The sequence below is a fragment of the Oryctolagus cuniculus genome, chromosome 1 (genome assembly GCF_964237555.1).
Source record: "Oryctolagus cuniculus chromosome 1, mOryCun1.1, whole genome shotgun sequence".
Classification (NCBI taxonomy): domain Eukaryota; kingdom Metazoa; phylum Chordata; class Mammalia; order Lagomorpha; family Leporidae; genus Oryctolagus; species Oryctolagus cuniculus.
The window spans coordinates 57,212,298-57,238,226 of record NC_091432.1 but is presented as its reverse complement, the minus strand read 5'-3'; the positions used below and the strand labels follow the sequence as shown (position 1 = coordinate 57,238,226).

Below are 25,929 nucleotides of genomic sequence, written 5' to 3'. Positions count from 1 at the left end.
TGGAGAAAAACACTGATGGAATTAGGCTGCATATGGACCTCCTCCCCAACACACAGACAGTCAGACAAACAGAGAGAGAGGCAGATTTCACTTTATTGTTACATTGGTCTCTCAAATATACCTAAGACAGCCAGAAACACTGAGCGAATAAAGTGCCAATGCAGAACGGTCTGGCAACAGGAGGAGGAATCCAGTTCATCTCCTCCACGTCCCCAGCCTGGAAAGATATTTCTATTACACAAGAGTGAGGGCAGCTGACACACCAGGCAATCCATTCTACAGACACTAAGGAATAGAAAATCATACCAGGTAGGGTCTGTGCAGGGCAAGGAAATAGAAAAGTCAGAAAACATTCGTTCCCCAAACGAGTCAGACATAGAAATGCCAAACAATAAAAATAATATTTTGTAAACTTCCTGTACTTGAGATGGTCATCTAATATACAGTGAGATAGGTCTGGTACTTCTGCTACTGCCCACATTCAGAACTGTGACCCAGTTGGAGACTCTTTCTCCCACGTCCTCAGTTAGAGGCACCAGAATTTTCTAGGACTCTGGGAAGAACTCACCTCACCTTCTTCCTTGCCAGCCCCCCCAAAAGTAGACCTGCTATTCTTCATGAACATCAAGGAGATACAGGCTATCAGAAAACTTAATTAGGCAGCATTTAAAGAAGGTTAATGAAAGTGTAAGACTTCTCAAAATTATTTTTATACTTTTTTAACAGTCAAAAAGTTTATTTCGTGGAAGACAGAGAAGATGTGGAATTACAAAGTCTACAGAAAACCATAAATATTTTGGTGTCTTTAGAGTTTTTAGGTGCCTCTATGAAGCCTGGAGTTTAAAATACAATTATTTTGTTAGAGAATTCAAATGATTTAATTGCACTGAGTGAGATTATGATGTCCTAAACTCAATTTACCTAAACTGTTCCTATTCCCAAGCTGGAAAATCACTGACTAATTTTCAGAAGCTAGAAGGATCACTAAAAGGCCATTTGAGCATCCCTCTGAGGTCATATTCTCTTGAGCTCAAATGGACAAAGTCAGTTGCATCATTTTAGAACCTGAAAGTTTTTGGCCTCACTTGGTTCATAGGGAATCCAAATAAGGAAAAACCAGGAGAAGCCTGCAGTATGCCTCACTTGTGGCCAAGAGTCAAGGCTCAGAGTGGTACTTTCAGGTAGGGAATTAAGGGATGAAGTCTTTCAGCTCAGCACCAGGCTACGAAGCAGGCCAAAGTGTTAGTGTTACAGGTAGGGGAGGAGTGTGGCACAGCCTCAGCAGAAAGGTGCAAGTGTCCCTAGGTAAGAGAATAGGTTGTAGCTGGAGGGGTGCAAAAGGCTAGTAACCTTAGGATCACCCTTGATGAGCTTCAGATGTGGCCTCCCTACTGTGGCTGTGCTTGGGTTTCCATCCAGCTTCCTTTGTAGAGGATGATGGAAAGGGAGCCAAGGGAATGACCGACCTAGTGACAACTGAATGCAGTATGGCTGCCTAGTTGTTTACAAGAGGCTCATCAAATCCTAAGTCCTTAGGAAGCTCCTTTGAGGCCAAAAACATTCAGAGTTCCAAAGAGTTGTTTGGTAGGCACAGTAAGCTGAATGTCAAACAAGATAGTTGGTGGTACTTGACAAAATTCAAAGTAGGATCCATTAAACACTCTGAGAACTGCTATAAGCTAAGGGTGAACTCAGGAATCTCTTACCAGCATATTCATAGCTGGCTGTTTTTCTGATTTATGAACACTTCTGAACTGAAGCAGAGATTCTATTACAGGTGCTGTGTGCCTAAACTGATCCCCTAGCAAAAAATGTTTCAAAAAACCCTTGTGTTTCCCCAACTCTTTGAGAAGGGCCAGGAAATACCGGGCAGTTATAAAAGGTCATCCTTAACACTGCTAGCCCTGCCCTGCTTCCTTGGATTTGGGCAGAGCTCAGAGTTTTCCAACCTCCCAGTTCCCTGCCTAGAAGTCTCACTCCCCACCTCCATCCCAGAAAGGCTTTCCCAGCTGGGCCCCCCAGCCCATTCATTCTATTTGGCACTCCTAGTCTGGCCCTAATCTGAGTTTTTTCATCTCCTTTACTACCACTGTCCCCAGCTAGATGCATCCTTGACAACAAATAAAAGGCGAGGCAGAGGTACTGTCTGGATCTTGGGGGCAATCACAACAATGCTCAGATTATTACTGAATTTTTCAGTTCCTTCTTTGTGGATCTCTGTGGGTCCTCTCCTCTAAGGACAGATCCTCTTATTCCTCTTTGTACCCTCAGGTTTTAGGCATGAAGAAAAGAGCCTAAACATTTGGGGCAATGAATTTTTAGTGAACTTGGCACACAGGAGGGAAGGCCATTCAGGAAGGATGTTATCCTCCTAATATCTACCTCCAAAGCATATTCTTCCCCTACCCTGCCTTTTTTCACACCCTTGCCTCTTTGCCCTCCTGTTAAGGCTTGAAGATGAATGAGGCAACACAGGAACCTTAACTTGGCAGTCAGGTCTGAGTTCTAGGTCCTTCTGCCACTGACTTAATATATAAGCTTGGACAATTCATTTGCTTCTATGGGCCTTTAAATGGAAGAGCTGGGATAGATCATCTCTATGTGCTCTTTCTTTCAGATCCACTCATACTTGAGAAATCAATGAATTAATTAGAAGACATTTAAATTCCAAGACGTAGACATCAGGTACCTCTTTGAAACAGCTAAAAGGAGGTAAAGGTCAGTTCCTGTTTATTATACATTTAGCTACAGGAAAAGAACCAGGTGTATCTAGGGAGGAATAGAACCACGTAACTCCTATATTTGACTAATAAAAGCAAACTCCTGAAAGAAGCAGAGAAATAGGCCACAAGTAAGACCTGGCAGTGTCAAAAAGGGTCTATAAATTAAGTGATCCAAGGAGTAAAAAACAATGGCTATAACCAGACAAGTTCTCTAAGCACAGACTATAGTCTAGAGAGGTCTGGGTGGGAAGGAGCCCCTGGGGCTTCTATGAGAGAGAATCACTTGGTCCACAGAAGCTTGCTACTGCATTTGGTTCAAACCTAGTTTTCTCAATCTGTCAACCTGGTATGTGTGCACATGTGCAGATACACTGCAGGCTGCAGTTATGCTTCTGAAGTGCTGAAATGAGAAAGAAATATCAGAAGAAATTATATCAAATTTTAAAAAGTTAGGTTGAAGGTAAGTAAAAAAAAATGTGGTTTAAAAGCTACTCATTTTCCCCATCATTCATTTGGGTGGCACAATTGTTACTCGTTCTGAAATGTGGGCTACAGAATTTTGAGGGACAGTGAACTCTGTGGGTGAGGAGGGACTTGTGGTATGATTGAAAGTCAAAGGCAGGATATAATCTCATATCCTGTCTGAGAACCTCCACCTCCCCCAGCTCATGACAATGCATTTGACTTGACCTGACCCATTTGGGTACTTACTTGTCTTCATTCAAAGAAATGGTCTCCACAAAAGGGATTTCTTCCTTGTCTGTCTTTCCCATGATCAGCCGATGCTTATCCAAGTTTATGACACACTGAAAACAAAGAAGAATCACTAATCTCTGTCAATGACCTCACTACAGGTCCCCATTTAAGACAATCCCCACTGCAGAAAAGAAGGAAGGTGGAATCAATCCTACCTTCAGGGACCGGAGAGTTTGGAGACCAAGGGACAAGTTTTTCTCATTGTCCTCTAATGAAAACAAAAAAACAAAATTAAGATTCAGCCATTTCCAAACTGGTTTAGAAGTCAGCCATATCACTGTTGGGATGATTTCTTTTTTTTTTTTTTTAAGTTTTTTTTTTTTTAACTTTTATTTAATGAATATAAATTTCCAAAGTACGGCTTATGGATTACAATGGCTTCCCCCCCATAACGTCCCTCCCACCCGCAACCCTCCCCTCTCCCACTCCCTCTCCCCTTCCATTCATATCAAGATTCATTTTCGATTCTCTTTATATACAGAAGATCAGTTTAACATACATTAAGTAAAGATTTCAACAGTTTGCTCCCACACAGAAACATAAAGTGAAAAATAATAGATGATTTTTTAAATGATGATGAAATCAGATCAGACCTATTGTCATGTTTAATCCCAGTGAGAGTCAAGTTGGGAATTGATAATTCTTTTTTTTTTTTTACAGAAGATCAGTTTAGTATACATTAAGTAAAGCTTTCAACAGTTTGCACCCCCATAGAAACACAAGGAGAACCTCCACTTTGACTATGACCTTGTCTAAACAAGATAAGAGTCGGAGAACTCAAGGGGCTCCCATAGCCTTGGAAACTCATGACTGGAGCATAGGGAGATTACTGATGCCATAAACAAGAGTGTCAATTTGTTAAGTCAACAACAGGAGTCACTGTGCACTTACTCCTCATGTAGGATCTCTGTCCTTAATGTGCTGTACATTGAGACTTAATGCTATAATGAGTACTCAAACAGTATATTTCACTTTGTGTTGGGATGATTTCATCCATCCATCCGTCTGTCTGTTCTAATAAACACTTGTTGAACAACTGTTTTATTAAAGTAATTTTCCCACAGTTAAAAGGTGATTGAGTCAAGATTCAAACTCAGAGTTTGTACACTAAAACCAAGAACTTACAGTAGACTAGAAAGTGTAAGGAGGTGTAGGAGGTGCTGTGTATTTATGGCAAAGGAGGAAGATCTTGCCCTTTGCTACTAATTAGTTCATGGAAAGCTCGCAGGGGACATTGTCACCTGAACACAAAAATGTTTTCTTGCTCCTTGAATTTCTTTATCTGAGTTTCACACTCCTTTTTCTGATTGATTCTCAGCAGGGCCTGAATGAAGCTCAAGGTCCATCTAGTACTTTGGAGGGAAAAATGGGAACAAGGTCTAGAATACCGGAACATTGGGGACCAGGGATTTTGAAGAAGTCAATATTTACAGGCGAGAGATCTCATGAGGGTTTTGTGGAAATAGAGGGGAGGTTTATATTAGGGTTCACAGGACCAGTCTCCAATTCTACTCACCAACCACAGCTGCTGGGCAGTCGAGGCGGAGAGAGCCCAGTGTGATCACCAGGTGCTCAATCTGGCCCACTACTTTGAGATGCCGGGGTAGGGAAAGCTTTTCTCCTTCATGCTTATGAGATCGGACATGTTCCTTGAGTCTGCACCAGAGAGGAAGACATCAGAATTCCCTTCGCAGGGGTTCAGAGTAGACTCTGGCACTGCCTAACCACAGTTACAATTCTCTAGAGAATTTTTTTTGTGTGGTTAATAATCAGAAAAGGACTATCTAGTCTACAAATTTCTATACTTTGTCCTAAACTATCATCAGGGACATAAAAAGGCTAAACATTCCTTTCCTGTTCTCAAAATGTTTACATCACTACCTGCATTGGTGAAGGAGGGAACTGTCACATTCAGAGAATCTTACTTTGTATCATAACATTCCCTACCTATGTGTGAGGCAGTTAACATGTCATTTTACCCATCTGTGGGTAATAGATATCAGAGTGGGCATGTTAATCCTAACTTTAGAAGATTCTTAATGTCGAATTTCCTCTTTGTCATATAACTTTCCATCAATTCTCATCAGTTTGTCTTAGGCTATGAGGTTAAAGAGGGTCAAGCACTCTTTTGGTAAGTGCATTGATATTGGTAACAGCAAGGAATATCATGGGGAAAGTCCTCATTAATTTGTGCAGAGGAGGAAGGAAAGGCACAGCACCGGGGCTTTACACAGTTATGTAAAGCTGATTGGAATAGCTAGCACTGAGCTATTATGGGTTGGTGGATAAATACTTAATTACGGATTTTCTGTGCCAATACTTCTGTTTTCCTTCATTTCCTCTCTTATGGTGTTATAGCCTATCCAAAAGAAAAAAAAATAATTGCAGTTTTACAGACAGTTATTAATTCCTCTGGAATCATGGCAGTCAGCTGCCTAATTATGCACCAGGGCATTATTAGTCTTTCTGGAACCATCATGTTGCACTATTTCTCATAAAGAAGCTCAGGATTCTTCCCACAAGAGCTCTGGATTCTAGGCTCCCTCCTTCCCCACCCTAAATAGCAATATACAAAACTCACAGGGCCAATTTCAGAGAGTCACAGCGGTGATGAGGGGTGGGACAGGGCAGACATAAGAAGGAATAATCACATGGCAGGGGTCACCAGCTATAGAAATAAAGCCCTGCATAAGCTCTTCCTAAGAACATGTCTTGAATGTCTGGAATATAGCCACCAAATCTACATTAGTGATTGCTTCATTACAGAGATCTGGGTTGGGAGATGGTTTGTTGTACTTAGGACTAGAGAAATGGAAAATGATATTGGGTTGATTCCACTGATTGTAGGACAGTCCTCAGAGCTCATTTGGTACTTTGGAGGAAACAGTAGGGAGAAAGAAAGAACAGTATGGGGCTGGCGCTGTGGCGCAGTGGGTTAACGTCCTGGCCTGAAATGCCAGCATCCCCGGCCAGCTGCTCCACTTCCTGTCCAGCTCTCAGCTATGGCCCAGGAAAGCAGTAGAAGATGGCCCAAGTCCTTGGCCCCTGCACCTGTGTGAGAGACCTGGAAGAAGCTCCTGGCTCCTGGCTTCAGATTGGCACAGCTCTGGCCGTTGCGGCCATCTGGGGAGTGAACCATTGGATGGAAGACCTCCCTCTGTCTCTCTCACTGCCTCTCGTCTCTCTCTGTGTAACTCTTTCAAATAAATAAAAAAATAAATTTTTTTTTTAAAAGAAAGAACAGTAGAGGTTGAGTTAAAAGGAGGTAAGGCAGAGATTGGCTTTCTCTGACTAAACCAGAACCCAATTCCAACTGCTAGAGAACTGAAGACAATGTACCAGATGTCTGTTTCACACCCAGTCCCCAGGAAGGGCAACAGTAGGATTTGATTACACAGGTTCTTCACAAAAGAGAAAGGTACTAAATAACTAACGGTTAATCACCTCTATGATGGGCCAGGTCCAGCAGCAACAGCAGTTCTATTCTCAGTTATGATCTGTTCCTTGGGGACAGGAAGTATATCCTCTAGGAGGATCCTGAATAAGCTAAGGCCAACTACATTCCTGTTTTTACTTATATGGGGGTCCACTAATAGGACAGCTTCTTAAGGGCACACAATGAGCCAGATGTTTCAAACACTCTCATTCCAGAACCCAGAGGACTTTCCTCAAAACTTAGCAAGTGGGAGTTACTGAAAAGCCCAAGGCTTCCCTGGATCATTGATTTCTCCTGGCTTACTGACAATCCACCACTCTTCCCCTCTACAAAGGACTCTGTTTCTTTTTCTTTCTTTCTTTTTTTTTTTTTTTTTGAGGAGGCAATTTTTTTTTTTAAGATTTTAATTATTTATTTGACAAGTAGAGTTACAGACAGTGAGAGAGAGAGAGACAGAGAGAAAGGTCTTCCTTCCATTAGTTCACTCCCCAAATGGCCGCAACGGCCGGAGCTGCGCTGATCCGAAGCCAGAAGCCGGGTGCTTCCCCCTGGCCTCCCACATGGGTGCAGGGGCCCAAGGACTTGGGCCATCCTCCACTGCCTTCCCAGGCTACAGCAGAGAGCTGGATTGGAAGAGGAGCAGCTGGGACTAGAACCGGCGCTCATATGGGATGCCAGCACCTGCAGGTGGAGGATTAACCTACTGCGTCACGGCGCCAGCTGCAGGCCTCTGTTTCTATCTGCAATCTGAGCTCTCCAAATTTCTCTTTGAGCAGCCATTTAGACCCTTAAAGATGGTCTCTAACATCAAAATAGACTCAAGCAAAGAGTGTATTCACATCTGACTTCCATGCAGCACAAGGGCTACTTACCCCAATCTGTCCACACAGGCTGAGGAGATGAGATTATACTGACAGCCGGTGTCAACCAAGGCTTTCACATCCTTTCCAGCACACTGTGGAGAGGAAATGTACTGTTCAGCAGGAGCCAGAGAAGCACAAGGGATGGGAGATGTAGGGAGTAGGCAGCAGATGTCATATGAAAGGCAGGGCTGGTGCACATTCTCCCCAATTATGGGTTAGAATTGTCCTATCTTTAACCATTGCTAAGTCTGTCTTTAGTTGGATCTTTTTCCTGCTGAACCCAGGACTGACAGAAGGACTTTGAGTATTTAATTCTATACATTATCCAGAAGCTCTTACTTTTAAAATTTTTAATCAATACCCCTTTGAAAATCAGATGAAAGCTTTGATCCTTCTTCCCATAAAGATGCACATCGTACACAACATTGCATATATTTTAAAGTTCATTTATGAATTCCATGATAAGACCCATACTCCATAAAGCCTGGAGAAGGGGCTCCACTACTGGGATTATAAAGGGCTGTAAATCCTATTTTCCAGAAAGCCCTGGAGAAGTTGTTTTCAGAATATTACCTGGCAAGAGACCAAAATCATATCATCCTCCTCAGACTTCTTTAGGCCCTCAGACTTTGCTTGGTTGAGTTTGTTGGTCTTGGAGCCCCAGGGGATACGACTGCTCCGGAGCTTGGACAGGTTGGTTTCCATGAGGCGCCTCTGCAGAATGTTATGAGGTTGCTTGAGGAACACAAAGCAGAGGTGTCTTAGTGACAGACCACTTCACCTTTCTCCAACTGTTCCCCAGGTGTCACAGAAATAATGAAGGAGACTCACACAACTGAGCTTTACCTTTACTTACTTATCCTTCCTGTAAGTAGGGACTTTATTGCTGTTTTCACAGCAAGGTACTAAAAACCAAATTGTAGGGCCGGCGCTGTGGCTCACTAGGCTAATCCTCTGCCTTGCAGCGCTGGCACACTGAGTTCTAGTCACGGTCGGGGCGCCGGATTCTGTCCTGGTTGCCCCTCTTCCAGGCCAGCTCTCTGCTGTGGCCCTGGAGTGCAGTGGAGGATGACCCAAGTGCTTGGGCCCTGCACCCCATGGGAGACCAGGAGAAGTACCTGGCTCCTGCCATCGGATCAGCGCGGTGCGCCGGCCGCAGCGCACTGGCCGCTGCAGCCATTGGAGGGTGAACCAACAGCAAAGGAAGACGTTTCTCTCTGTCTCTCTCTCTCTCACTGTCCACTCTGCCTGTCAAAAAAAAAAAAAAAAAAAAAACACATAAAAACCAAATTGTAGTAGGCCACCCTGAATTAATAAAAGAGCAAGAACACTGGAAAATGTGGATAGGGCCAGTGAATATGGCTCAAGAGAACTGAGGGATCTTTGTGATTTGGACTAACCTCAGCCTGGTACCTTCTCTCTGCTTATAAGGGAATTCAGGGTAGAAGTAGTTTTAGTTTGGAATAAGTGACCTCTGTATCTTCACAGGTGACTGTAAGTCAGTGTCTTACAGAAAGGGTAGCTCATTCTCATAGTCTGAAGAAACCTACCTGGATTGCTAGTCAGAAGCTCTGCTTGCTTCTGTTTCAAATCTCATTCCCTCACAGTTCAGTTTCTTAACCTAGTCTGCTGATGCTTTGATGGCCTGGCTCTCCTATGGGCTGAGTCATATATGGGGTAGGTGGAGTGAGAAGACAAAATTCACACCTGCTTAGCAAGCTCTTCAGCGGACACTTTGGAACCTGGCAGAACCCAGAGGAATCATCCTAACTGACATCATTTAGACTCAAACTCTTGTCCTATCTTCTTATTCCTTTAATGGACCAAAAAGTGGGAGTACAGAAGAGGCTGACACTGACCAAGAAGCAGGGGACTTGATTAGACTTTATATGTGTGCCAGCATACCTAATCCTAGGAAGCAGAATGAGGAGTGTAAATTCAAGTCTGTCCTTTGATAGAGTCCCTAGGGAAGACATTCATGGTCTGCTATTCCTACTTAAAGTGGCCTCCAGAAAGATAAAGATACTGAAAAGAAGCCACTTCACTTGAGAAGTTTCTGTACACAAGCACTTTATGCCCTCTTTATGGTAACATTTAAAACCTTTCAAAGTGTAGTTAAGTACCAAGTTTCTATCTAGCATGGAATTCTGGTTCTAGGGGGGAGGGAGTCACTCTGGGAAGCGCTGAGCCTAGAATCTTCTGGGGACGAGGGTAGCACTAGAGATACTCATTATTTTCTACCTTATAGATTTCTAAGGAGGAATGAAGTCAGAGCCATGACTCACTGTAATGTAACCCTGGTGAGGTGAAGAAACGGATTCCCAAAATATACTGATTCTTGGCAGAGCAGTTTCTAAATTATTATCCTTGGGAAAAAGGAAGGGCACTTACAAAGAAAATGAGAGCCTCTAGCTTGATAAGAGATTAGTGGAAGTGCTGACTATCAGATTTTGTGATGCAACACTGGAAGAATGCTTTGCTTCTCAAAAGAAATAGAAATTCTTCATTCTAATCTCTTTCACTAATAAACCTGCATTCCCAGCTCAAGCCATATTAAAGCAGAGCTTTTGTTTCTGTGAGCTCTGTTCTTAGCAGGACCAACCCAAATAAATTGTATTTGTAGAACTGAAGATTGGAAGAGGCTTCAAAGCCCATCTAGTCAAGTTCTCTCTCTCTTTCTCTCTTTTTTTTTTTTTTTTTTTTGGACAGGCAGAGTGGACAGTGAGAGAGAGAGACAGAGAGAAAAGTCTTCCTTTGCCTTTGGTTCACCCTCCAATGGCTGCTGCGGCCAGCGCACCACGCTGATCCGAAGGCAGGAGCCAGGTGCTTCTCCTGGTCTCCCATGGGGTGCAGGGCCCAAGCACTTGGGCCATCCTCCACTGCACTCCCTGGCCACAGCAGAGAGCTGACCTGGAAGAGGGGCAACCGGGACAGAATCCAGCGCCCCGACCGGGACTAGAACCCGGTGTGCCGGCGCCGCAAGGCGGAGGATTAGCCTAGTGAACCGCGGCGCCAGCCGAGATCACTTTTGATCCCACAACACCAATAATGATCTCCTAATTTTCAAATCTAGTAGATACTTTTCAGTATTAATTGTACTTTTCTAGTGCATTTGGTCCTGCTAACTATTCCCTTACTGGTTCTTTTCTTGTCTTAAAGATTTATTTATTTATTTGAAATTCAGAGTTACAAAGAGAGAAGGAGAGATACAGAGAGAAAAGAGAGAAAGAGATCTTCCATCCACTGGTTCACTCCCCAGATGGCTGCAACGGCCAGGGCTGGGCCAGCGGCTTCATCTTGGTCTCTCCCATGGGTGGCAGGGAGCTGGATTGGAAGTGGAGCAGCCGGAACATGAACCAGCACCCGGTGTTGCAGGTAGCAGCTTAACCTGCTATACCACAAGCTGGCTCCAGTTCTCTTCTTCAGTGACCAAATAACAGTCAAACAGCACCATGTGAAATACTCAAATATCAATTAAGTCTATAAAATTAAAAGTGAAGGCCTCCCCCAAACTCCTCAATTTCTTTTCAGTCCCACTCCCTGCAAATTATGACCTTCAAGTTCAGAGGTCTATCTTTCCAAAATTAGTAAGATATTTATAAACATATATAAAATAGAATCAAATTATAATATTGTGCTGAAATTTCTCATTTTGGTTTAATGAATTAAACATATGTTTCTACGTCAATACACATGATTCTGATTTTCACAACTAAGACATATTCATAGTATAGTTGAGAAAAAGAAAACAGAAAATTCACAGCCAGAAACCCATATGAACCTCAATTATATTTCCTTTGGGTCATTATTATATTTACATATTTTAAGTGACAATGTAGCTGCACATTTATTTCTGCTCCCAACTAAATTCTATAAAAATGACAGTAAAGGAGTAAAAAGGCCTAAACTCATAAAAACAAAGATAATAGTAAAGAATATAAGAAAAAATGGTAGATATTGCCAAAATTCTGGAATCTAAACAGTAGGTAGAAAAGCAGTAACTCAGCAAAACTAGACAGTTTAAGTGCTTTGCACCATTTTACTTCCCAGAATGCTTGATTGGCAAGAATCTGCCAGTTGCTTGTTAAAACCCTTGTTCTCTTCATCTATGTGGGAAGATTCCTAAACTATATTTTCTAGCTTTCTTTGTAGTTATGCTCGTCCATATGAGTGGATTCTAGAGATATGGATGTGAGGAGTGTTATATACTCCTCCCATGCCTGGCCCATGAAAATCTCCTGTGCATACTCCATATTCTTTTCATTTTTTTTTTTTTAAGATTTAGTTATTTATTTGAAAGTCAGAATTACAGAGAGTGTGGGGAGCGACTCGGACTAGACTAAGTTACTGGAATTAAGACTTATTCTATGCATCTGCTCTCCCACAATATGGCGCTGGGAGAGAAGAAAACAGCTTCTACACAGCTGCCTCCAGTTCAGCCAATAAACTGTAGGACTTGCTCCTGATTGGAGGAGAGCAGCGTACTCGGCGTGTGGGCAGCCGAGTTAGGATTGGCAGAGGAGGACTATAAAGGAGGAGAGAGACGGCATGCACCAGGAACATCTAAGGGGAACACCTGTGCAGCCCCCGAGAGAGCCGGCCGGCGGTGTGCCGCTCCCCTGCGGAAGTGGGGAAAGTGGCCAGGGGGAACCACCCTTCCACGGAGGTGGAAGGGACAGTAGCCAACCCGGGAAGAACCAGCAGCAAACCCGGGGAGGGCCGAGCAGACAAAAGAACAGCGCAGGGTCTTGTGTCGTTCCTCCACGAAGAGGGGGAGCGACAAGAGAGAGGGAGAGAAAAAGAGAGAAAGAGAGAGAGGTCTTCCATCCACCAGTTCACTCCCCAAATGACTGTAATGGCCAGAGCTGGGCCAGGTTGAAGCCAGGAACCAGGAGCTTCTTCTGGGTCTCCCACATGGGTACAGGGGCCCAAGCACTTGGGCCATCCTCCATTGCTTTCCCAGGTGCATTAGCAGGGAGCTGGATCAAGAAGCAGAGTATCAGGGACCCAAACCAGTACCCATCTTGGATGCTGGTGATGTAAGTGGAGGCTTAACCTGCTACACCACAATGCTGGCCTCTCTTTTCCTCTTCTGATTGGCTGGACCGGAAATGAATCTTGGGGTACCTTCTTAGAGGTCACATGTTGAAGATGAATGTGCCATAGATAGCCTGAGTCCCTAAGTAACTATAAGGAACAGGGCTATCTTTTAAGATTTTTTATTTATCTATTTGACTGGTAGAGTTACAGATAGTGAGAGGGAGAGATAGAAAGGTCACCCATCTGCTGGTTTACTCCCCAAATGGCCATAATGGCTGGACCTGGGCCAATCCAGAGCCAGGAGCCAGCAGCTTCTTTCAGGTCTCCCACACGAGTCAGAGACCCAAGTACTTGAGCCATCTTCCACTGCTTTCCCAGGCCATGGCAAAGAGCTGGATCAGAAGAGGAGCATCCAGGACTAGAACCAGTCAGTGCCTGTATGGGATGCTGGCACCACAGGTGGAGGATTGATCTGTGCCACAGCACTGGCCTCAGGGAACAGAGCTATCTTTCAGACTTTCCCACTCATCCTATTCCTTAATAAAAGATTTAAAACAGTCTATTATGTTTGAGCTAATAGTAATTACAAGTATTGGAACCTCTACTGAGAAAGGGTGCAATGTGATTTGAAAATAGATTCATTTGAAGTTTTCCTAAGACTCCCACTTGACCTAGATAACTGGAAAAAATGCCAAAGTTTATTCTTTTATGTAAGACTAGATCAAAAGACTGATTAGTCTGGGCTGGTGCTGTGACTCACTTGGCTAATCCTCTGCCTGTGGCGCCGGCACCCTGGGTTCTAGTCCCGGTTGGGGCGCCGGGTACTAGTCCCAGTTGCTTCTCTTCCAGTCCAGCTCTCTGCTGTGGCCCGGGAGGGCAGTGGAGGATGACCCAAGTGCTTGGGTCACTGCACCCGCATGGGAGACCAGGAGGAAGCACCCAGCTCCTGGCTTCGGATCGGCACAGCGGTGGCCATTAGGGGAGTGAACCAACGGAAGGAAGACCTTTCTTTCTATCTGTAACTCTGTCTCTCTCTCTCTCACTAACTCTGCCTGTCAAAAAAAAAAAAAAAAAAAAAGATTGATTAGTCAATAGTTTGGCTAGGTTTTCAGATTTCTACAATAGCTAAATGTCAGTGTGGGTGCCACACCAAGCCAGAACTGAAGGACATGAGTTTAAAGATGAAAAGGGCCTAAATGGACCCTGCATAATCAAGGAAAAAAGATCCACATCAAAGTTTCTCATCACTGAAAAATTTGGAAATATCAAAGTATCAGGGATGACAAAGACTCCAAAAGCTTCTGAAGAAAAAAAAAAAATAATCCAAATGCAGAGGATCATGAACCAGAATGGCTATGGATACTCAATAGTAACAATGGAAGTTTAAAAGACAGTGGAATGATGCCTTCAAAAATCTGACAGTATACAGTTTCTAAACCTAGCCAAACCATCAGTCAAGACTCAAAAGAGTTATTTCTCATGCATCCTCAAGAAGTGACTGAAAGATATGCTCTAGTACAGTGAGGAAAATAAACAGAGAAAAGCACGGAACCCAAGAAATAAAGCAAAGGAAATTTCAAGAATAGTGCTGAAGGAAAAATCCAGGATACAAGCTGTCCACCTTAAGATCAACCAGTTCAAAATGATATGAGAGGATACTAGGTTTCTGGAAGGTAGTGTGCTCCGAAAAAAAATGTGGGCTTGCTAGACCATTTTAGTTTTTTTTTTTATTTTTATTTTTTGACAGGCAGAGTGGATAGTGAGAGAGAGAGACAGAGAGAAAGGTCTTCCTTTGCCGTTGGTTCACCCTCCAATGGCCGCCGTGGCCAGCGCGCTGCAGCTGGCACACCACGCTGATCCGATGGCAGGAGCCAGGAGCCAGGTGCTTTTCCTGGTCTCCCATGGGGTGCAGGGCCCAAGCACCTGGGCCATCCTCCACTGCACTCCCTGGCCACAGCAGAGAGCTGGCCTGGAAGAGGGGCAACCGGGACAGAATCCGGCGCCCTGACCGGGACTAGAACCTGGTGTGCCGGCGCCGCAAGGTGGAGGATTAGCCTAATGAGCCATGGCGCCGGCCTAGACCAGCTTAGTTTTATGGTACTTGAAGGGGCTGGGGCCAGAGCTGTGGTGTAGCAGGGTATGGGAAATGAAGCAATCATAGTACATTTGACTCAGTGTGAATAAAATGAACATAATAATAATAATCTAAGTAATAAATGTTAATTGATCCAAAATAGTTATTTAACAGAATAACAGTATAATAGGAAAGGGATATGATAAGTAAGTCAAAGAGAAATCCTTATCCTTTATAATAGGAAAATCAATAGATAATGGTAAAATGAATAAATAAAAAATACCAGTATCTCCATTTATATAGAGATCTCTCTCTTACTCAAGCAATAGTTCAAACATTTCTTAAGTTTTAAATTATATAATTTTTTTCAATCAAAATCAAAGTTCAAAAATAGACCTCATTAGTTTGAAAGGGTTCTGCCACAAGAAAAGCCAATTAACAGAGGTTATTTTTCTCACATAACAAGAAGTCTGAAGATACACAGCAGCTGATAATTAACTCAGCAACTTAGAAACTATAGGTCTCCTGTCTCTGAAATTCTCTTGCACATGCCTTTATGGTCATAAGGTGGGTGCCTGAGCTCCAGACATTACATCCACATTCAAGAAATAAGGTAGAAAAGAAAGAGATTCTTCTAGTGCCATCTGTCCCTTTTATCAGGGAAGCAATGGATTTCTCAGAAGTTTCCTTAGCAGCTTTTTGCCTGTATTTTCTTGGTTAAAATTCACACAGCCACTGCTACCTACAAGGGATATTGGGAGAGAATTTAGTTTTTCTAATCTCCATAGAGGAGTCAGGCAGATAGGAAAGGGCTGAGAATGAATGGAATTAGCCAACTAACAATGTTGGCCAAATCATGCAAAAACTAAGGCATGTATATACACATATGCCAACAATTAATTTAGGCATGTATAGTGCCAGATTACCCTAAAACCAGCTTGGCACTAACTTCCTTATATCTGCCCTATTTTCTGTATTTTAAAATAGCACACCGTCTACAGACATCTGAGCTTGTGGCATAAACATTCCTTGATTTAGCTATTTAACTACTAATGGACTTGGAAATTGTTTCCACATGGTTGTCATTAGAAACAATGCTATAATGAACTCTACATTAATTTTTCCTTAAACTCCTCTACTGGCCTCTAAAACCACCTTTATCTTTATTCTGTCTTTTTCAAGGGTTCCTTTGCCTTTGGTCATTTCTTAAATGTCAGTATTCCTCATTGCTCTGTCTTTGGTCCTTTCCCCACTCTACATAGCCTCTTAAGACAATTTTATCAGTTCTCAGTGCACAAATTACTACCTTTGTAATAATGACTCTTTTCTCAGGCTCAGACCTCACTCATGAGTTTTAAACACATACATCCACGGTCTTTTTGAACTTCTCTACCTAGACACTTCACAGGCACTTCAAATTTGTCCCACTGATCTTTCCCATAAAACATATTTTCTCTTAGTCCCTATCTCAGTGAGTGAAATTGTGCTTCCCTAAGCCCTCATTATTTCCTTCTTTGTTTCTACTGTTACTGCTAAATCCAATCAATCTCCTAAAACATTACTTTCATGTTCTCCTTCCCCTATAGAGGTTCACTTGCCAACTGCATAAAACAAAACTACTCAACTTAGCATTCAAAATCTTTCAGTAACTACACTCATCATCTTTACCAACCTCATCTTTTTAATTCCTCCAAGAAAGTTTCCTACTTTCAGTAAATTGCCATTTGTCACATGTTACCTTGGATAAATCACTTATCTCTCTAAGCATTACTTTTCTCTAAGCCTCACTTTCTTCATCAGTAATAAAACAGTTTGAGCTCCAAATCCTGTTCACTTTTAGCACTCTGGGTTACATCCTTTCTAGCAACCTTGGTAAATGGCACCACCAACACTCGTTGATTCTTTTCTCTTCCTAACCTCTCATATAAAGTACTGTTGTTGCTTCTTCCAAAGTGTATCTGTCATCAATCTACTTCTCACCTTCACTACCTCCAATCTAATCTAAGCCATTTTCATTTCTTATCGGTACTCTAACAGCCTCCTAGCTTGTTTTCTGCCTTTTCTTTTATGCTTCTCTAATTCACTCTCTGCACAGCAACCAGAGTTCGCTTTTAAAATCTTAAGTCAGATAATAACACTCCCTTACTTACAATTTTTTGATGGCTTGACACTGTTCAAACAAAATTCAAACTTCTTACCAAAATCTATGGGGATCTGAACCATTCGGCCCCTGCTTCTCTCCAGCTTCCAAATACATACCACTCCCCTTTATTCATTCTGCTCCATTCACACTTCCTTGCTCAAAAGCCCTTTCCTACTCCAAGGCCTTTGTAGCTGGTGTCCCCTCTGCCTAAAATGTTCTTCCCTTAACACTTCAAATAGCACCTTTTTATCTTTTAGGTCTCAGCTCAAGTGTCACTTCCTCAGATATCTTCACTGGCCATACACTGGCCACTTCTTTAGTCACTAATATATCCCACTATTTCTTTCATCATAAGTATACACCCAGAATTATTTTGCTTATTTATTTTGTAACCACACACACACACACACACACACACATGCCGACTCCACAAGGGCAGGAATCTTGACTGTCTTGATCACAGTTACATCCCCAGCTCTTGACGCAGTACTGAAAGAATAAACCTCTCCCTTATTTTTTCAAAGAGCCTTTCCTGATTAACATCATCTAATTCTTTCTTTCAGAATCTCTTCAATAGTAGTATTTTAAGAAATCTGTCCATTCCTTGACTTTTGCTTTGTAAATCTACTCAAGTGTTTTTTATTGATGTTGACAGAAATACTGGCTTTCTAAGTGCTATCATGATATTGTTCAAGATATCCAAGCACTAGTTATCTAGATGGATACTGCAGATACTCTGTAGCCTTCTGAACATATTTCTCAAGTAATCCTGATATGGATTCTGCATTATGCTAAAACTCAACCTACGCAGTCCCTGGTTCTCTACTGTTTCTGAAATGTGACTACTAGAGGCATCTAAGTCCTAACAAGGTAAGTTCAAATGTACTTCCTCCATCACCATCAGGAGCTTCTGAAGAAAACAGGTACTGTGGGCAGTTCTGTATTCTGGTTGGAAACAGATGATGTTCCTCAGTCTGGAACCCTAAACATCTCTCTCAAAGATTTATCGGCCGGCGCAGCAGCTCAATAGGCTAATCCTCCGCCTGCGGCACCAGCACACCGGGTTCTAGTCCCGGTCAGGGCGCCGGATTCTGTCCTGGTTGCCCCTCTTCCAGGCCAGCTCTCTGCTATGGCCCGGGAGTGCAGTGGAGGATGGCCCAGGTCCTTGGGCCCTGCACCTGCATGGAGACCAGGAGAAGCACCTGGCTTCTGGCTTCGGATCAGCATGATATGCCGGCCGCGGCGGCCATTGGAGGGTGAACCAACGGCAAAAGGAAGACCTTTCTCTCTGTCTCTCTGTCTCTCTGTCTCTCACTGTCCACTCTGCCTGTCAAAAAAATAAAAAGATTTATCCATTTATTTGAAAGTCAGAGTTACACACAGAGAGAAAGAGAGAGAGAGAGAGAGAGAGAGAGAGAGAGAGAGGTCCTCCATCCACCGGTCCACTCCCCAGTTGGCGGCAACAGCTGGAGCTGCGCCAATCTGAAGCCAGGAGCCAGGAGCTTCTTCCAGGTCTCCCACCCTGGTGCAGGGGCCCTAGGACCCAGGCCATCCTCCACTGCCCTCCCAGACCACAGAAGAGAGCCAGATCAGAAGTGGAGCAGCGGGGTGTCGAACCAGCGCCCATATGGGATGCTGGCACTGCAGGCAGTGGCTTTACCCACTATGCCACAGCGTCGGCCCCTACATCTCTCTCTATTTAAAGATTTATTTATTTTGAAAGTCAGAGTTACAGAGAGAGAGAGAGAGAGAGAGAGAGAGAGAACCATCTGCTGGTTCACTCCCCAGATTGCTGCAATGGCCAGTGCTAGGCCAGACCAAAACCAGTCACTTCATCCAGGTATGCCATGTGGGTGGCAGGAGCCCAATTACTTGGGCCATCTCCTGCTGCTTTTCCCAGATCATTAGCAGGGAGTTAGACCAGAAGTGGAGCAGCATCCAGGACTCAAACTGGCACCAAATGGGATACTGGTGTCACAGGTGGTAGCTTTACATACTATGCCACAACACTGGCCCCTAAACATCTATTCTAACCAGTTGTAGAGTGGAAAGAAAACTGAGGTGTGAGTAACAAACTATACTAAGGAATGCCACAGATTCATGATGTGAACAACAGCTTCTAATGTCACTTTGTTACTTCATTATTCATGCCACAATCAACAGACAGAAACTGGCTTTCTCTCTATGGATTTCTGTGGTCCACAGAATGGACTACACTGGCAAACAGGAAATGGCAGAGGTCTGCTTTCTTTGTAGCATTTATTCCCAGAAGAAAAATCCAAGGTCTCTATTTAGCTAGAATCACAATTAGAGCTACTTAGGACAGGGGTCGACAAATATTTCCTACCTGCCAAATCCAGCCTGCTGCTTGTTTTTATAGCTTTATTGGAACATGACCAACCCTGCTCATCGACTGTCATTGTCTGCTTTTGCTTTACAATAGCAGAGTTGAGTAGTGGAAGAAGGGACTGTTCAGCCTGCAAAGCCAAAATACTACCTAGTTGTTTACAGGAAAAGTATGCCAAGTCTTGACTCAGAGTAGTGTTTAAAAGCTTATGCTTTGGGGCTGGTGCTGTGGCATAGCAAGTTAAGCTGCCACTTGCATCACCGGCATCCCATAGGGGCATTGGTTTGAGTCCTGGCTGCTCCACTTCCTATCCAACTCCTTGCTGATGTGCCTGGGAAATCAACAGAAAACAGCCCAAGTACTTGGGCCCTGCACTCATGTGGGAGACCCAGAAGAAGCTCTTGGTTCCTGGCTTTGGATTGCCCCAGCTCCAGCTGTTGCAGCCATTTGGAGAGTGAGCCAGCAGATGGAAGATCTCTCTCTGTCTCTCCCTCTCTCTTGCTGTAACTCTGCCTTTCAAATAAATAAAAATAAATCTTTTTTTAAAAAAGCATATAGTTTAAAGTCAAACAGAGCTGAGTTTGAGTGACCTAGTAAGTATCTCAGTGCTCACTGAGATGTCCCATTCAAAGCATATAACAGCATGTCACATATGGAGTAAGTACTCAACTGTTAATAAGTATACACATGTATATACACACATTTTAAATTCCCATGCACGGCCTAAAATTGAAGCTTGATACCATTATTTTTCCTAAAAGGACCCCAAATCATCCTATTCTATTTTAGTCCTTATACACTGTAGCTAAACATGAATTCCTGATATACATGTCTCTATCTCTGATCCTGGAAATCTAAAGGGCACTAATGTTTGCACCTTCTCTTCTTAGCTTACTAACTGAATATATAACACACGACCCATTCTACACCATGGGAACACAGGTTGTCCTTGGGTTTGTAGCTGTTTAAAAACAGATGGGAACCTATCGAAGGCAGGCTGTCACACCTGCCCCAGGCCTTCTGTGTTCTGTTTCTCTGCCTTTACCATATGACCTAACAAACATGTTATTTCTAAGCAGACAACCTTATTCTTGATTATTATCTACTTTGTGGTGAAGTAGCACCTTGACAGTAGGGACTCCATTTTGGAGCACTTGAGACTGCATTCTGGGAAAGTAACCCCCTCACCGTGAGACTCTGGTCTGAAACTATGATCTCAAATAGACAATAGCAGTGCACTACATCACCCTTGGCAGAGCACAGAAACCCCCTAGCATGATTGCTCAAGCTTGAAAGTAGAAAGGTTGTACCTGGGTTAATAATAAAGATGTGATTTGTCTATGTCTTACATATAATTTGGATTAATGTCAAGATCATAAATGATAATTGTATGATTGTAACTGGTATTGTCAAGATTATGATGGATATTAATTTCACCTAGGTCTTAGGTTATGTTGACCCCAGTAACTATGTACTCTCTTTTGATTTTATGTACTCTCTTTTTGATCTTAGCAACTGTGTATAGCAACCGTGTATCTCCCCCCCTCCTGATCTTGCGGTTTTTGCCTTTATAAACCCTATACTTTAGTTCCTCGGGGTTGCTCTGTTCTGGTCTGATCAGAGAGCCCCAGCATGCTGGAAAAATTAAAAAAAAAAAAAAAACCTTTGCAATTTGCATGAGAGAGGTCTTTTGGAGACGTTCCTTGGGCGGTGGGCATTTTCGGACTCTAACAGTGGATTGGTCTGAGATGGTGGTTTGTCACCTTTCCATGGAGAATGAAGTTGTGTTAAAAAGGATTCACACATGGATTGAGGAATTGGGCCAGAAAGACAAAAGTCTTCTTACTCCGAGGTTCTACAGAGCACACCCTGAGGCAGCCTACCTACATGGCATCTTACACTCAGCTGGCTCACAGGGAGGGATCATGATGTAATCAATCACTGGTCTCCATCCCCATCATCACATCTAATCACTTCTTCCACTGAACTCCTCAAGCACTTATTGACAGTAACATTTGGCAACTAGGAAGGCTGCCTGGTGTTGGTACTTATTTACTCAAGGAAACTGTCTATTCAAGAGCTACATTTGAATAACTAATAGAGATTTCAAACTTACCTTGTTCAAAAATAAAACTCCTGATTCTTATTCTCTCTCTAGCTCCAACCTGCTCCTTCTGTAGCCTTCACCATTCCAGTAAATGATAACTCTAATCTTCCAATAGTTAGGTCAAAACTCTTGAGGTCATGCTTGACTACTTTTTATTTTAGACTTTTCATTCAAGCCATCAACTAACTTTGTCAGCTTTGACTTCAAAATATACCCAGAACTTGATCTTTTCTTGTCCCACTCACAGCTATCACACTGCTCTCAGCACCATCATCTCTCATCTGGATTACTGTACAACAGCCTCCTATTCAGTCTCCCTCTACAAGTCTAATCTACACAATAGCCTGAGTAATATTTTTCTAAAGTGAGTAATGTCACAACACTGCCCTGTTCAAAATCTTCCACTGGTTTCCCATGGATCTCAAATTGAAAGCCAAATGCCTGAACAGAGGCCTATAAATCCCTAAGTAGTCTGGGCCCCCGTATGTCTCTGATGTTATTTCCAGCGACCCTGTCCCTTCGCTCTAGCCATACTGAACTTCTGCTGCTCTTTAAGCAGGTCAAGCACACTGATACCTCGGGCCCTTCCATTTGCTTTTCCTGCTGTCCAGAACACTCCAAGCCCAGCATACTTTGCTCCCTCGTTTCCTTCAGTGACTCCTCAAAGGTAATCTCCTCTGAGGAGCCTTCCCAGACTGCTCTGTTCAAACAGCAAGGTTCCAGCCCACCCAGCACTGCCCTCCCTATTCCCTTTACCCTGATTTATTTTCTCCATAGCACTGATTATTACTTGATATATTATATATTTACTTGCTTTTATTTTTCTACCTCTTCCTCTCATAAGACTACAAGTTCTGTGAAAGCAGGTATGGTTTGCTATTGTCTCTCCAGTGCTTAGACTAGTGTCTGATATCTAGTAGATGCTCTATAAATATCTGTGTAACAAATTAATCTGTCCTATCCTTCCTGATAACCTATAAATCCCTTATGGAAGTTATGTAAGTTCATCCTTGTGGTCCTAGCACCTAGTCCTTGCTGTATGTCTTGAACAGAGCAAGCGTTCAGAAAATGTTTGCTGTAACTAGGATGCAATCACGGCTTTGGAACTCTTCACTTTGTGCCAGATTCTGGTATTTCATGATCTTCTAAGGTTTCAAAGTTCTCCAGCCCAAGACTAGTAGCATTATGGCTGTCTTGTGGCATAATAGTTCATCTATAGGGGACCTATAATGGACAAGGCTGCTCTGATTGACAGAGATTCTGAACAAGTATTTGATGGTCAGTTTGCTACACTGCGTTCTTCCATCCTTCTCCCAGCCAGGCCTTCATTCCTATTCTAGTCAGTTTTGCTAAAGCATTTGGTTATAAAGCAGAACCAATCATAGGTAGTCAAGAAAAATACTCTCTACTGCCAAAACAATAAGGGTATGTTCTGATGCATATAGGTCAGCAATAACATCATGCAGCAAACAATCACATGACAAGACTTTTTAAAAACTGAAAAGTTCTTAGTACAATGAGAAGAATTTTTATAAGCTTGGTAACTAAAACAACAGAAATTACCACAAGAAAAATCCAAGAATGGAGATATTTTTCTCCAGCTTCATCATGTTTAACAAAATAATAAATCAAATACAATATTACTCATATTTCTGGTTAAGTTCTTAATCTTATAGAATAAACATAAACATAAGATGAAAGGATAAACACAGTAAGAGAGGCAGCTATACAAAATAAGGTTAATTTCTACACCAAACTTTGTGCAGTCAACTCTATACACACGGGAATAGGGCAAAAGTGCTTTACAATGGCCAAGAGAACACGACTACCTTGGATTGCTTACCAGTGCCCCCTGCCCATCTAAAAAGGACCGACGGGCTGGCATCAAGCAGGGAACATGGTAGAAACAGAATGGCATGAGGCAGTTGATTCAGAAAACGCAACAGTATAATTCAAATACAGGCTACTAGTATGAGGAAAAACAACCCAGGGCTTCATATTGGCTCAGCCCCCAGGAGTCAATTAAAAGTAACTTATTCTCCCCCCATCCCCTCTCTTTTCTTGTCCCCCTTCTATTGAGACTGTACTATAAACTATTTGGAGTTACTCAATTTTAGCATCCTCTAAATTTCCCTTCTAGTGAGACAAAATGGATTCAACACTACTCTATCATACCAGATGGATTTACAAAGTGAAGTGCTAAGAATGTACTTCCAAGGTCATTTCTAAGATTGCACTGAGGCTGCAATATCCGCTGTAAGAGAGCTTAAAGCATACTACGTCACGCCAGCATTCGTACTTCTCCCAGCCCTACCTCCGTCTGCCTTGGTTTCTGTGACCTATTCTGGCTCAGTGAGAGAGGGAAATCAACTCCATGCCAATGAGGTACAGAAAGTGCAAACCAGGGTTCAGTCTTTCACAATCAACTACTGTGTGTCACTCTCATGGTGATAGCCCACATCTGGAAGATGCTTCCTTTCTGAAGACTGCTCCTGCGCTCCATGCTATCAGAGCCTGGTGGCTCAGCTGAGACAGACTGGGATCATAAAAGCAGATGGAATTCTTACACAGCATAAACTCCCCTGAAGTATCTAAGCAGAAGGATAGAGAAGTAGCTCTTCAGGGCCAGGGAACACCTAAACAACCCAGGACAACCAAATGCCCCTATCTTAAATCTAGCATGAAAAAAGTTCACATTTTAATTATTCTCCTAATACTTCCCTCTTTATTGATTCCTGAGACCCCGGGAAATAGGATTATTTTGGACAGAAGGGAAGACTTGATCTGATTTTCCAAGTGACTTTGGACTGCTTTAAAGTGAGAGAAAAGAAAGTCATCTCTTTTGTAGGAATACATTTCAATTATTCATCACTGTGGGGTAGCATGAATCAGATCTACTATACTATGACTTATGCAGAAAAAAGTAATTTTTTAAAATCATAATAAGATAACTGGAGTAGTTATCTCCCCCACATGTGTAAGTAATGTCAGGGAGGGGAAATCTGATATTAGTATCTATGCCATTGGAACTATCAAAAAAAAAAAATGGACATCCTGATGACAGGATGGCAATTTCAGTGAACCATATCCAAATCAAACATTCCAAAAGCTCTAAATAAAAAATACTAGAAAAAGTGTGCAGAGCATTTATTTCAATTGTAAAAGACATGTAATTAATGTTTCATATATTGCTGCCCAGATGAATAAAGCGACTGTGAAATTCAAGAAAACAATCAAAGCACAAGGAAACTCCAGATCTAACTACAATGCTGGACTTCAATTTGGCCCAGCTCCACTTCAGCGACTAGAAAGATGCGAGTCGGATACAGGTCTTTATTCTGGTAGCCCTTGGGCATCTCTCCTGAGCATTCCATAGCAGAGGACAGTATGGTCTTCGAATCCAGGCCCTCCAAGTCCTGGGTTCTTCCTAATTAAAGCTAAGAACCATTATGCTAGAAAAAACAAGACTGCACCAGCCCCAGCGCCAACGCCATCTCCTAGCTGGTCAGGCAGACGGAGTAGCCCGGTTTCCTCCCCTGTCCCTGCTCCTTGTGGGTGGGGCTGGCGGAGGAGAGAAGAGGGTGTTGAAGAGGTGTTTGGAAGTCAGGAAACCTCCTCATCCGTCCTTTCCTTTCTCCTCGCTTAGAATGGAAGGTCAAGGGCAGACAGACCAAAACCAGACAGTAGATTTTGCATAGGGAGACAACAGACCCAACAAACACGCACTCATCTGGAGGTGAAGCCTCCCTTTCCACTTCTCTCCCGTCCTCAGACGCCCATAACGAGTCGCCTCTGTCTGGGTGAGGGGAGCTGCCTCTGTCTGCGGCGAGGAACCCAATTAGGCGCTAAGAATAAATCGGAAGAAAGGAGAGCCGAGGGCAAGAGGGCAGGGTAAGGTCTCCTTTCCAACCCGAGCGAGACAGGCAGGGCAGAGGCGGTGCGGGAGCTAGGGTAAGCCAAGAAAACCACGACGAGATCCGAGGGAGACCCAAGCAGGGGGTGCGGGACGCAGAGGAGCCGTGACCGGGCGACACAGGGGCGGCGGGCAGCGGCGGGCCGGGCCGCTGACTCAGTGAAAGCGGCAAGGCTCGGACCCGGGAGGCCGCACGGCGCGCGGCGGACGGCAGCAGCGGGGGTCCCGAGGCGGGCGCGGCCGCGGGGGCTCACCGTGTCCTTAGACGAGCCCAGCTTCTTCAGGCCGTCCAGCGGCAGCAGGTCGGCCGAGTCCTTGTGGATGAACTGCACCGCCTGCTTCATCCGGCGCTGCTGTCGCAGCGGCGCCGCCTCCCGCATGTCGGTCTCCTTGCGGCCACCCTCGGTGAGGAGCCCTGAGTAAAACATCGTTGAGGCGCCGCGGCCCCGGGGCCCCGGCGCGCTCGGATCCCCGCGCCCTCAGCCTCGAGCTCCTTCCAGCGCAGGCGAGAGCCGCGCGCCGCGCTT

General features: G+C 43.6%; 1 protein-coding gene across 1 annotated transcript; it reads right to left on the bottom strand.

Moving 5' to 3' along the window:
* Positions 1–73: 73 nt before the first annotated feature.
* Positions 74–25,929, bottom strand: NRIP3 (nuclear receptor interacting protein 3). The gene is made up of 7 exons (XM_070073649.1): positions 25,657–25,929; positions 8,352–8,513; positions 7,788–7,870; positions 4,996–5,135; positions 3,635–3,687; positions 3,435–3,529; positions 74–3,123 (listed from the first exon to the last, which is right to left on the bottom strand). The coding sequence occupies exons 1-7, from the start codon at positions 25,828–25,830 to the stop codon at positions 3,108–3,110; spliced, it is 723 nt and encodes a 240-aa protein (XP_069929750.1). The 5' UTR covers positions 25,831–25,929; the 3' UTR covers positions 74–3,107.

Bases quoted from the DNA above. Each gene is read 5' to 3' on its own strand.
- NRIP3 (XM_070073649.1), bottom strand. From the start codon at position 25,830: ATGTTTTACTCAGGGCTCCTCACCGAGGGTGGCCGCAAGGAGACCGAC. The intron at 7,871-8,351 runs GTAATATTCTGA...TCCTCTCCACAG, and splicing joins TGATTTTGGTCTCTTGCCAG to TGTGCTGGAAAGGATGTGAA. The intron at 3,530-3,634 runs GTAGGATTGATT...CTTTGTTTTCAG, and splicing joins AAACTCTCCGGTCCCTGAAG to TGTGTCATAAACTTGGATAA.